The sequence below is a fragment of the Myxocyprinus asiaticus genome, chromosome 18 (genome assembly GCF_019703515.2).
Source record: "Myxocyprinus asiaticus isolate MX2 ecotype Aquarium Trade chromosome 18, UBuf_Myxa_2, whole genome shotgun sequence".
Lineage (NCBI taxonomy): Eukaryota > Metazoa > Chordata > Actinopteri > Cypriniformes > Catostomidae > Myxocyprinus > Myxocyprinus asiaticus.
In genome coordinates, this window is record NC_059361.1 from 24197302 (window position 1) to 24209473 (window position 12172).

The 12172-nt window shown below is 38.3% G+C and overlaps 1 protein-coding gene across 1 annotated transcript in view; it reads left to right on the forward strand.

The window, feature by feature from the left end:
- The first annotated feature begins 1971 nt into the window (after positions 1-1971).
- LOC127455952 (membrane-bound transcription factor site-1 protease-like) overlaps positions 1972-12172 on the forward strand; it is a 29476-nt gene continuing 19275 nt past the window's right edge. The window contains exons 1-9 of the mRNA XM_051724158.1: positions 1972-2149; positions 3739-4252; positions 6559-6816; positions 10724-10942; positions 11114-11224; positions 11366-11475; positions 11633-11749; positions 11889-11956; positions 12043-12145. Of these exons, the coding sequence (XP_051580118.1) occupies positions 4033-4252; positions 6559-6816; positions 10724-10942; positions 11114-11224; positions 11366-11475; positions 11633-11749; positions 11889-11956; positions 12043-12145 (1206 nt within the window). The 5' untranslated portion in view covers positions 1972-2149; positions 3739-4032. The remainder of the gene's footprint in view (positions 2150-3738; positions 4253-6558; positions 6817-10723; positions 10943-11113; positions 11225-11365; positions 11476-11632; positions 11750-11888; positions 11957-12042; positions 12146-12172) is intronic.

Below are 12172 nucleotides of genomic sequence, written 5' to 3' on the forward strand. Positions count from 1 at the left end.
TATTCCTGACGTGTATGACTTTTTTTCTTCTGAACACAGAAGATTTTTAGAATATTTCAGCTCTGTATGTCCATACAATGCAAGTGAATGAGAAGCAACATTTTGAAGCTCTAAAAAGCATATAAAGGCAGCATAAAAGTAATCCATAAGACTCCAGCGGTTAAAGGAATATTCTGTGTTCAATACAAGTTAAGCTCAATCGACAGAATTGGCATAATGTTGGTTACCACAAAAAATAACTGACTCGTCTCTTAAAAAAAAAAACTAAAAACGAAGTTGCAGTGAGACACTTATAATGGAAGTGAATGGGGCCAATTTTTGGAGAGTTTAAAGGCAGAAATGTGAAGTTTATAATTTTATAAAAGCACATTAATTCTTATGTAAAAACTTGTGCATCATTTGAGCTACAAAGTTGTTTAATCTTTGTACAGTCATTTTTGGGGGATTTTTGACATTACATTGTCATGGCAATGAAGTTGTAAAATTGGCTATAACTTTCCACGGAAAAGGTTAGTAAGCAATTTTATCACACTAAAATCATGTTAATATGCATATTGTTTATGTCTTGTGACTATACTTTTGAAATAGTATTTTATCTTTTATGAATTGGCCCACATTCAATTTCATTGTAAGACTGGAACCCAGACTAAGAAAAGGAGGGACAAGTCAAAATGTATTTTTGTGGTAATCAATATTATGCCACAAATGGTGTCAGTTGAACTTAACTTGTAAGGAACCTGGAATATTTAAATCTATATCCTCTGAAGTAATATGATAAGAGTGGGTGAGAAACAGATCAATATTGAAGTCCTTTTTGACTTTAAATTATCCTCCATGCACAGTTGCACAAATACTGAATTGCTGAATTGCTAAAAACAAAAGAAGTGAAAGTAAAAGTGGAGATTGATAGTAAAAAAGGACTTAAATATTAATCTGTTTCTCAGCCACACCTATCATATCACCTCTGAAGATATGGATTTAACCACTGGAGTCATTTGGATTACTTTTATGCTGCCTTTATGTGCTTTTGGAGCTTCAAAGTTTTGGTACCCATTCACTTGCATTGTATGAACCTACAGAGCTGAGATATTCTTCTAAAAATCTTCGTTTGTGTTCTGCAGAAGAAAAAGTCACACATCTGGGATGGCATGAGTGTAAGTAAACTAGGTTCTCTCTCTCTCTCGCTCTCTCTCTCTCTCTCTCTCTGTGTGTGTGTGTGTGTGTGTGTGTGTGTCTGTCGCTTTCTCAGTTTTTTTCCGTTTCTCAGTTCTTTAGCCAATAAAAAAAGAGAGCAATATTATTAATATTTATGTCTCTTTTGCTAGTACGAGTTACCAAAAAAATTTCTAAAATAGATATATAATGCCTCTGCTCTGTTTATTATTATTATTATTATTATTATTATTATTATGTGCTCTCCATTATTATTGCGCATAGAAAATAAACTTGTAGTGTTTTCTTTGTCCCACAAAACTGAATACATATGTGTGGGTGTGTAAAAACGTTGTCTAGCTGGTCCCTGAGGGTGGCTGCACACTAGTTCAGCTGCACCCTCCCCTGAGAGTGTGTGAACGAGTAAGAGAGGGTCTGTACAACAAACTATCCTGTTAGACAGACTGGTAACTGGACACCAGCTCAGCCAGGCAGTATGTTTTGAAAGTGTGCCATATGATAGATAACTATTTATGTCAGAAATAACAGAGAGCGCCTTTTCAACTAAATAAAAATGGTGTAGAACATGTAAGCATTTTTGTGGTTTATATTTTTAGACGAGTATACAAACCCACCAATAACTTAACGCACTATAACAAAATGTGCTTTGCTTAATTAATACAAGCGACTTATTATGGGCAACACAATAACCAATCACATGAATCGTCAAGGTTTTCCATTGGCGGAACGCTCATCCTTCCCGTGACGCAACGGTCGATGATTGGCTACTGCTTGTTTTGTTTAACACCAGTTTCTCACTTTACAGTGCCAAAGCAAATGGTTTGATTACTCTCTAAGCTAACGCCATTAGGAACAGTAATAATAATAATAATAATGATGTTAATTTAATAGTTAATAGTAATAGTTTTCATATATACTGAAGCCAAGATACGGCCTATTTCAAGATCGTCGTGCATCATCGTTTATTCCGCCGGGAGTAAGTATGATGTTCTCGTTACTCATGTTTAACGACTGTTCATGCTTCGCTATGCTAACTGTTAGCTTGTAGCAGGATGGTGTCGAGGCCATATGTTTGTCTGTTTTGGTAACAAAAACACGACATTTGAAGCTATTTTACTTTGATAAGTAGAAGAGCACACGAAAAAGACAGACGTAAGCGTTAAGTTTTTAGTGATGTTATAGCTACTGAAACTGCTAGCTGTATTGTTATTAGCCAGTAGGCTTGTTTCGGATCCAGCTGATGTTTTGTTGAAAGTGAGACATTGAATCATTTCTGATCTCACCTTGGTCAAACTATTATGATCAGTACACAAAACAAACATACCATTTCATCCATCTATTGACTTCTTAAGCTAATTCGTTACATCTAATTTGATCTGCAGATACTACATGCTGAATCCACTACAGAATGCTGTATTTGTTAATACAAAAGATTTGTGTAAAGTGCGCTGAGTGTTTTATTTAAGGATAGGGCAGGTTAACACTCTGGTGGCCATAGTTAGCCATCATGTCAAATGTCATGGGTAATTTAGCTACTTGTTCGGTCTGTTTTTTTATGGGTCGCAGGCCACTTTTTCTAATGATGATAAGCCACGATGATCGTAAACCACAGGTACAATTTAAGTGACTCCTGTTCTTTTGGTTTTAAAAATACAAGAATTGAAAAGATATATCTTGCTTCAGTCATCCTCTTTAGTTTTTGCACTTGCCAGCTTCAAATTATTCTCTTCTGCTTAAATGCAAACATGTGAGTAATAATCGTTCCATTCAGAACTTTTACATTAAGTTTTCATCTGGATGCCCATTTAAACTTGGTTCTGTAATTCATGAGATTTTTCTTTTGCGGTGTATTTTGATAATTTTGTGCCCTTTTTCCTTGTTAGCTTCATGTTGAAAGAAGTTAGGGCTCTTGTTATGGTATTGCATCCATTCTGTTACCAGCTGGGTTGGTCTTGTGGTTTATATAGTAAAGAACCATACAGTGTGCATATTGGGGGATTAGCTCTTATACTCCAGGATGTGAGGTAGGCTGAAACAGAATTACATAACAGTCCAGTGCTATCGAGGTAAGCCCACCTCTTACAGGACAGGAATTCAGAGCCTGGAGTTAGTGGGAAGTTAAGCCTCTGGAAGCCTTCTGTGGGTGGGGGACTATGTTTTGCAGGAAAACGGCCATAACATTATAAATCTGTATCTGGGGGCTAACACTTTGTGGTGGATTTTTAGCGTCACTATAAAAGTCCAAGTTTAATCAATTCAGAATCACGTTACGGGAATCTGCTTAAAAATAGAAAGCTTTTTATTCTGATGGCTCATTTGTTAACCTAAAAAAAAGGTTTGGGCTTTATCAAAACACTACTATAAAAAACATACGTTTGTGGTAACATTTGGTTGGTTGTTTTAGTATGCAGTGATATTTTGATTAATGCACCTGTTTATACCAAGTGGAAAGCACATTCTTTGAAAATATAAAATGGTCATGACAATGAAATGTCATCTATATCATGTGGCTGCAAGCTCATTATTGAGATACTAACTCTTGTTTTGTGTCATCCCTGTCTACAGGAAGAAGACAAGAACCTTGGTCATTGTTAAGCAGCCGATTACCAGATGAATACCCCTCCAGATCTACTGTAGTTTGTTTTCATCACAAGCGAAGATGGCCCCCCTCCTCCTTTTCAGGTTGCCACACTGATCACATCCACCTCCACAGGACCACGCTATGGAGAGGAAACGCAGAAAGAAATGAAAACTCAAGCCATGTGTTATTCAGGCATCTCAGAGTTTTGGACCTAAGCTTTTTCAAAACTGCAATTACCCTTTCAAGTTTGTTACCTTTGTGGACACATACATCTCTGGATGAGTAATGAGCAGAAACGGAACATAGGGACAATGAGCGTACAGCTTTGTTTGCTTGTGGCCTTGCTTGGGGATCTTTTCCCTTTGGTGGGTACAGAGGAAGAGTTTGGACCTCTCTCCACTCCTTTTCCTCCTTCCCTAAATGCTGATGCTGTCTTGAGTCCAAACTGCTCGCAGCTTACGCTGAAACTGGACTTTTCAACCAAAGTGGTCAAGCATGGTAAGTTATGTCTTTCATCTTTGTCCTCTATAGTGGCAACCGACAAGGGTTTTTCAATGGCTGTTATGTAGATAGAAGTGTGGTTGGTATAATGCAGATACTGGTATATACAGTACTGAGCAAAAGTTTTAGGCAGTTGTGAAAAATGCTGTATAGAAAGGATGTTTTCAAAAAGAATGCCATGAATAATTGACATTTATCAACTAACTTAATATAGCTAAAGTACAGTAGAGTAAACATAAAACAAAATCAATATTTGGTGTGACCGCCCTTAGGTACACTTGTGCACAGTTTTTTAAGGTTGTTGGCAGATAGGTTGCTCCAAGCATCTTGGAGAACTTGCCACAGTTGTATGTATATTTAGGCTTCTGTCTCTTCATTGAATTCCAGACATTGAAAACAGTATAATGTGTGTGTGTATGTGTGTATATATATATATATATATATATATATATATATATATATATATATATACATATATACATTATACAGTATTATGATGGGTAATGAAATTGAATTAACTCTAACACAAACTGACACAAAGAGGTTCTAACATTTCTGTTAATTGGTCAAGCAGGTATGGTTATTGATCGATGTCGATCATCTCATCATGACCAGATATTGGCTGATTGTTTGGCTGTCATCTATAAATCATTAATCTGTCTATAACTGTAGAAGACTTATCTTTAATGTCTGTTTTGTCAATTATTTTGATACACCAATGCTGTTTTGTCTGTTCCAGAAGTAGGATTAATTTACCATACTTGGATAATTGTATAAATATTTTTGAACCACAAGGAGGTTGAATTCTCCATAGACCAACATGTTCAGACACTGTTTTAGTACATCATTTAGTGCTGTAATTTAGTTTTTAGTGCTGATAGTGACAATTTATTGTGCATCCTGTTGATGAAGTTTATTGTGGGTTTAAAGCAGATGTTGCCCTTCCCTGTGTAATTTAGGGCAGGACAGAACATGAGTGTTGTAGGTCAAACAGTCTGTCTTTGTTGGCTGGTGTAATGTACTCCACTGTACTACAGATCTCTGTCAGTAAGCTGCCTATTCGTTGGCTGGATCATGCCCTCTGCTCGGATGGTGTGTTTGTGTGTTCACTGGCGACTGGCCCAGAGTGTTAGCTATGCATTCCTAAGACTTCCATCTGAGTCCAGAGTTGTTTTCAGAGGGCCCATATTTCACTGCATTGGGTGTGGTATGTGTTGGTATACAAGACCAGAATATAACTAGACATTTATAGTGGCCTGATTACTGGTCTTTGAACCCTTTGTGCCATCTTCTAATGTTTTCTACGTTTCTACTTCTTTCAACCATAGCTGTGAATGGTGGGAGGCAAGGAGTTCAGTTTGTGTGGTAATAGTTTTCATTATTGAGCATTAAGTTGATTAACAGGGCAAAGTTTTGTGGTTACCTTGGTCTAAAGACCTGCTCTGCTAATTGGACTGCATTTATTTCAGTCTTTTTATAGAGATGGAATGTGCTGTTAATTTACAGATTAAGAGTCTTTCCATGTGTGCTCTATCAAACCTTCAAAACTTTCAAGACAATGATTCTTAACCTCCCCAAAGTCATTAAACCCCTTATCTTTTTTGCTTGTCTTGCGTTTTACCATGTAACGTTGCCCATTTTCTAAGTCTTTAATGTTGAACGTTGCCCATTTTCTTTGAAGTATGACCCCATTTCAAGGCATTTTGACAATTTCTCTGTTGAGGTTTATTGCATAATGAATTGCATAAAATAATTTAGGCTAGGTGTTCGGTATACCCACCCTGTTTTCACTCACCAGCCATTGTACCTGTATTACTGTTAAAGAGAGAGTCACCCAAAGAGAAAATTGTCATCATTTACTCAACCTCATGTTGTTTCCAAACCTGACTTTGTTTCCTCTGGAACACAAAAGGTGATAGAAAGCCCTCAGTCACTATTCACTTTAATGCATGGAAAAAGGGGCTACATTCTGCTAAACATCTCCTCTTCCACAGTAGAAAGTCATATGGATTTGTAACAACATAAGGGTCAGTAAATAATGAAAATTGTAATTTTGGGGTGAATTATCTTTTTAAAATCTTTATTGTGATGATGCAAGCTTGAACTCATTTGAATGATGATTCGACACGCTTTCTGGGGAGAGTCTCCCTGTCATTAAACAGATACTCTTTAATGCCAGTTTTCCTAACTTTGCAGAACTTGCAGGCCTAAATGAATGCAATTGAAGTTGTTGGATGAGATTAGCAAGATCACACCATGTCTCAGTCTTTTTCATCTGTTCTCCCTCTTTGTCTCTCCTCTAGAGTACATTGTTGCATTCAACGGTTACTTCACAGCCAAAGCTCGCAGTCATTTCATCAGCAGCGCCCTGCGAGATGTAGATGCGGTGAACTGGCACATCGTACGGCGGGACAATCCTGCCAGCGATTACCCCAGTGACTTTGAGGTGGTGGAGATTCGGCAGGATGCCCGCAACAGTCTGCTCACCCTCCAGGACCACCCCTACATCAAGAGAGTGACGCCTCAGCGCATGGTCCTCCGCAGCCTCAAAATGACCGACTGTGAGTAGTACTGTACTGTCATAACCCTGACATTCAGAACTGGTATTTGAAACGTTAGAGGTTAAAAAAAAAACCCATAAGGGATTTGAGCAAAGAACTTAACCCTGGTTTGCTCTAAAGGGACTACCTCTAACTTTACATGGTGCTGTTTGATGGTGGTATATTACACATCTGAAACTTCTCTGCCAGTGCTCTGTCTTACCGATCTTCCAAGAGCAGAATGTTCAGTTAAATGCAAATACTTTATTTTTTGTAGCAGCTCTCAGACATCTGTGTTTTATTTGTATTTTTTTATTTGACTTCTGAACATATGGATCGGTTTGATTTTGTGCCAGCCTCCCCAAGCATATAATGATTTTGAGATTAGAAGAACAAATGTGTTTGAATGTGAATTGTCATTTCATCAGACCATATGGTTGCATGGATGACTTGCTCCTTGCTGTTCTCTCTTAGTACTTCTAACAGTACTTCTAACACACACACTTTGAATTTTCTAGTTATGCTCTGCTCTTAGATATTCACTAGATGTTTCCCTTGCTTCCACACCATATACATGATGTCCGATCTGTGAGAAACTTGTTTTTTTAAGCCCAAATTATACTTTGGTTTTGATGCGAATGCTCCATGTCTGCATACAGTCAAACGTTAGCCTTGCAAATTGTACTGCATTTGACTGCCCGCATACACAGGTGGTTGGCGCATGCATGCTGTGACTACTATGAGACACCGGACACTTTCTCTTTAGGAGTTTAGACCCATAAAGTCATTTTATAAAGGAGATGTATTCTTGGCAATACAACAAGTAACAGGCAAAACAAGGCTAACAATCAATTCTCTCTCAAAATCTTTCCCTCACTTCTCTCTCACACACCCCAGCGTGCCGTGTGCGTGCACACACTCCGAACCCTTCGGAAGTGCGGCTTACCCATTATCATTCCAACACGAAGGCACAATTGAACTTAGTGCATTTATATCATCAGTGCATTCAGAACATTCGAACACTCGTACATAATCTTTAAACATGCTAAAATATCAATCAAATGTATGGCAGTCTTGCAACTACCAGTTTTCTCCAAAAGTGTTCCCATGAGATGTGTGGCTAGGTGCTCCAATAGTTAAAATAGTCCAAACTTGGCTTAGGATTCAGGGGTTGTTGAGATGAAGTACCTCATGATTTAGAAATCAGTTTTACACTATTCAGTGTTGTAAATTATTTCTCAAGACATCCTCAAGCATACAGTTTTTAGGAAAACATATCCAAAATGTTTTGATGTATTTCTAAAAATAAAAAAAGACTGACAGAAAGAAAAGAACAACCATCATCTAAACACCCTACTTCCCACGGCCCTGCATGAAGATGTCTTTATATTCTTTCATACTCGATTTACACATGCAGGTATCTCCTGCCCTTTGCACACACATGCTCTTGATGTGTACATCCACTGTCGTTATTGTTTCCACCTTCGTCTCCTGATGTTTAGTGGCGATTACAGCTTCTAGCGCTGCTTTGTGAAAGCAAAGACTCAATTGTGAGTTGCCACCTTGTGGGCCCACTAATTATTGCAAATAATTCCAGGCACATGCACATTCTGCATGTTCAGAGTACACATGGTTAGACAAATCATGCAACACACATTCTGTTCTTGTGCACTATGCTGATGACTAAATTTGCGTCACGTGTCTTGTACGCAGACGCCTTACATTTGCGTCCTACTGAAATATACTTTGGGCTTTAGTCGTGTTTATTGTTTTTTTTAAATAATTGGGTAAACTGGTTCAAGTTGGTCTAATAGATTCATTAGCGAATTGGTATGAATCAAAATGATTTTTGAACGTCCTTATCTGGCAATACAAATAATTGAAAGGTCATGGAAATTCATTGATCAAAAAATGTGTGACGTCTGGTATTTATAAAGTTTCCTGTCACATTTGAACCCTATAGTGCAATTGTGAGTTTGAAGCATTTAGAAATGAATTTTATCGTCCCCATCTCTCTTTTGGGTGACGACAGCAGCAGGGGGTGAACTGAATAGGAAGTCTTTGCTTAATGCATGGGGTGGAGGAAATTACTCTCAGAGGAGTTTGAGGTGATAAAATGCAGTGTTCCCCACTGCTTGACTAAAAAAAGAAATCTCACCACTATGCAAATCTACAATCAGTGTTGAAAACTCCTGGAAAGTGATTACTGTTTACTAGGTCTACTCCTGTATAATAACAGAATGACTTCGATTCATGCCTGCCTTTACCAGCTTCCTGTACTAACTCCACAGCTTTTGTACAATGTTTATCAGGCTGGCTCCACCAGTCTGCACTCCTACATAGAGTTTTTATGTAATTAGTGACCTACAAATAGTGCATGTTCTTAAATATTTGTATTTTTCATCATAACATTTGGTCTTTAAAAACAAAATTGTAAAACACTTTATTTCCAGCTTTAAATTAGAATTTTGATCCCAGATTTTCAATGTAGTCTTGAACCTCGCTGGATCTCTCATTCTTTCTGTCTCTTCAACCTCACTTTATACATACCACAACTTAAAGAAAAAGACCCAGCTAATAGTTAATGATGTATTTTTGTTCATCTTATCAAAACTAAGTACCTCCAAGGATAACCCCTGGTCATGGTTTGAGAGTGTATATGCAAGTAATTATCATTTAAAGTATGTCAGGGTCAGCTCTACAAGAGCCCAGGTGAGAAATTGAAATGTAATATAATTGCAGTATGTGCACTAGTCCCATCTGTATAGCTCTAGGGGGAATTAATGAGCAGTAATTAGCCAGACAGGAAGTCTTGACATGTTGAAACTGGTCGAGGTGGATTGCCCTGCAGTTCAGCCACTTAGATGCCTGTGGTTCCTTTCTTAGTTCCTTTTTTCACTCTTCACCTCATCTCTCCTACGTAAATGTGAAGTTCACGATGGCTTAATTTCTGTTAATATCTATCTGCAGTGTTTTAAAAATGGTGGGCATATTCTTGAAAGCTTTGGCTACCTGTCTCTGGTTTCACTGCTAATGCTAATGAAAGTGATTTTGAGATTGTGTGGCTGAATAGGTTGGTGTTTGAAAAATGAGCTGAAGGAATATTGCATAGTGCATTGATTTTGTCCATATTTAAATTTTCTCCATGTTCAACTCTATATAGAAGTTTGGAATATTAATTATAAATATTGCCACAAGTGCCAATTACTGGGCTCCAGGCACATTGGAAAAGAGGAGAAAGTAACCACTATTTTGTAAATTTGGCACAACACAATACAGTTGTCATCTAAGGGACTGTTCAGACCGGACATGTTTTTACAACTTGAAGAACGTAGTTCTTTTTAACTTATTCTGCGACAAATAATACGCGGCACTTTTGCCCGAAACGCTGAAAATTTGGCAAGAAGTGGCGCAACAGTCAAAGATGTTCATATTGCGCATTTTTATTTTATTTTACGGAAAGATGTAAAAACATGCTCTGTGTGAACCGCTCCTATGGGTTGTGAATTTCCTCATTCTCATTTGAGCGTTTGCAGAGTGATTTTAGTTACAGTGCTCCCTATTGACAGAATTTGACAAAAATTGGTGTGCGTCCACAGAAAAGCGTGTTGTCGATCCGCACCAATGTTCATGCAGATGGAACTTTTTATTCAGGAGATACAGGCCTATAATTCAATGTGGGCCACTTGTGGAAAATTCATTGGGTCGTATCTGCCAAATGTAGAGGAACAGTTATCCAAGACAAATGTCTATTCTTATAAGAAAGTGCAGATAAATATAGATTAAATGGGAAACAGAGACTGTAAGTGTGATAAATTGTATGATCTTTCAAGAGCAGTTTGTAAAAGATAATAACTTGGATGTGAGCACTTCACTCTCTGCTTTGCATATCTTTTTGAATAATCCTTTCCATTTATCTCTCTTTCAGCGGGCAATGATGGAGGATCCCCATGCAATGACACACGCTGGATGCAGAAGTGGCAGTCATGGCAATCTTCAAGGCCGCTCAGGAGGACAAGTCTATCTCTGAGCTCTGGATTCTGGCATGCCACAGGCAGACACTCCAGTCGCCGTCTCCTACGGGCCATCCCCAGACATGTCGCCCAGATCCTGCAAGCAGATGTGCTTTGGCAGATGGGACACACTGGTATGTGAAAGAATGTGAAGGTTGTACACAGTAATTAAAGGAATTTAAAAGTGTGGATGCATGTGCCCTTGTATTAATGTCTTTACTTTTTTCTTTAATTCTTCATTTAGAAGTTGAGGTTTCATGAGGTATGCATTTTAGCTTGTATCTCTGATTTGTGCTCATATACAGGCTCTGGAGTGAAGGTAGCAGTATTTGACACTGGGCTGAGTGAGAAGCACCCTCACTTTAAAAATGTTAAGGAGAGAACCAACTGGACCAATGAGAAAACACTGGATGATGGTAAGATGACTTCTCACAGTTTAAACATCCATAGTTCCTTGTTGAGCTCTGACTGAAGTTGACTGAATCAACCCAGAAAAATTGTTTGGTTTAAACACATGGATCAATCTCTTATCTTTGTCTCTCACATTCTTTCTTCAGGGTTAGGTCATGGTACATTTGTTGCTGGGGTTATTGCCAGCATGAGGGAGTGCCAGGGATTTGCTCCAGATTCTGAACTGCATATCTTCAGAGTTTTTACCAATAACCAGGTATCCCATGAATATTTGTAGCCATGTCCCTATACAACCACCTCTATTTTGTTCTCATTGAATTGTTTCATTTTACAATTCAGTGAGATGAATATTATAATGCACTTCCACACGCACATACCTTTCCTTTATGTCTGACTGGCTGCTTTCAACTCAGGTGTCCTACACCTCCTGGTTCTTAGATGCCTTTAACTACGCCATTTTGAAGAAGATAGATGTCTTAAACCTCAGTATAGGGGGACCAGACTTCATGGACCATCCATTTGTTGATAAGGTATGAACAGAAAGGAAACATTGATATTTGGGGGAAAAGTTCAGCACATTACACTCTTTACATCAAACATGATTCATGCCCACTGTGAAGTGTGTGTGCTATAATAAAATCTGTTCTCCGCTGCCTGTATTTTGACAAGGTTTGGGAACTCACAGCCAACAAGGTGATTATGGTGTCTGCTATTGGCAATGATGGCCCATTGTATGGGTAAGTGTACCAGTCCAATGATAGATAACATTAGCCAAATAGTCACTGCAGTTCTGTTGATATTGTTATTTTTATGTGTGTTCCAGAACCCTGAACAATCCAGCAGATCAGATGGATGTTATTGGTGTCGGAGGGATTGATTTTGAGGACAACATTGCCAAGTTCTCGTCCAGGGGCATGACAACATGGGTTCGTTCTGTCTCGTGCTTACTTCGC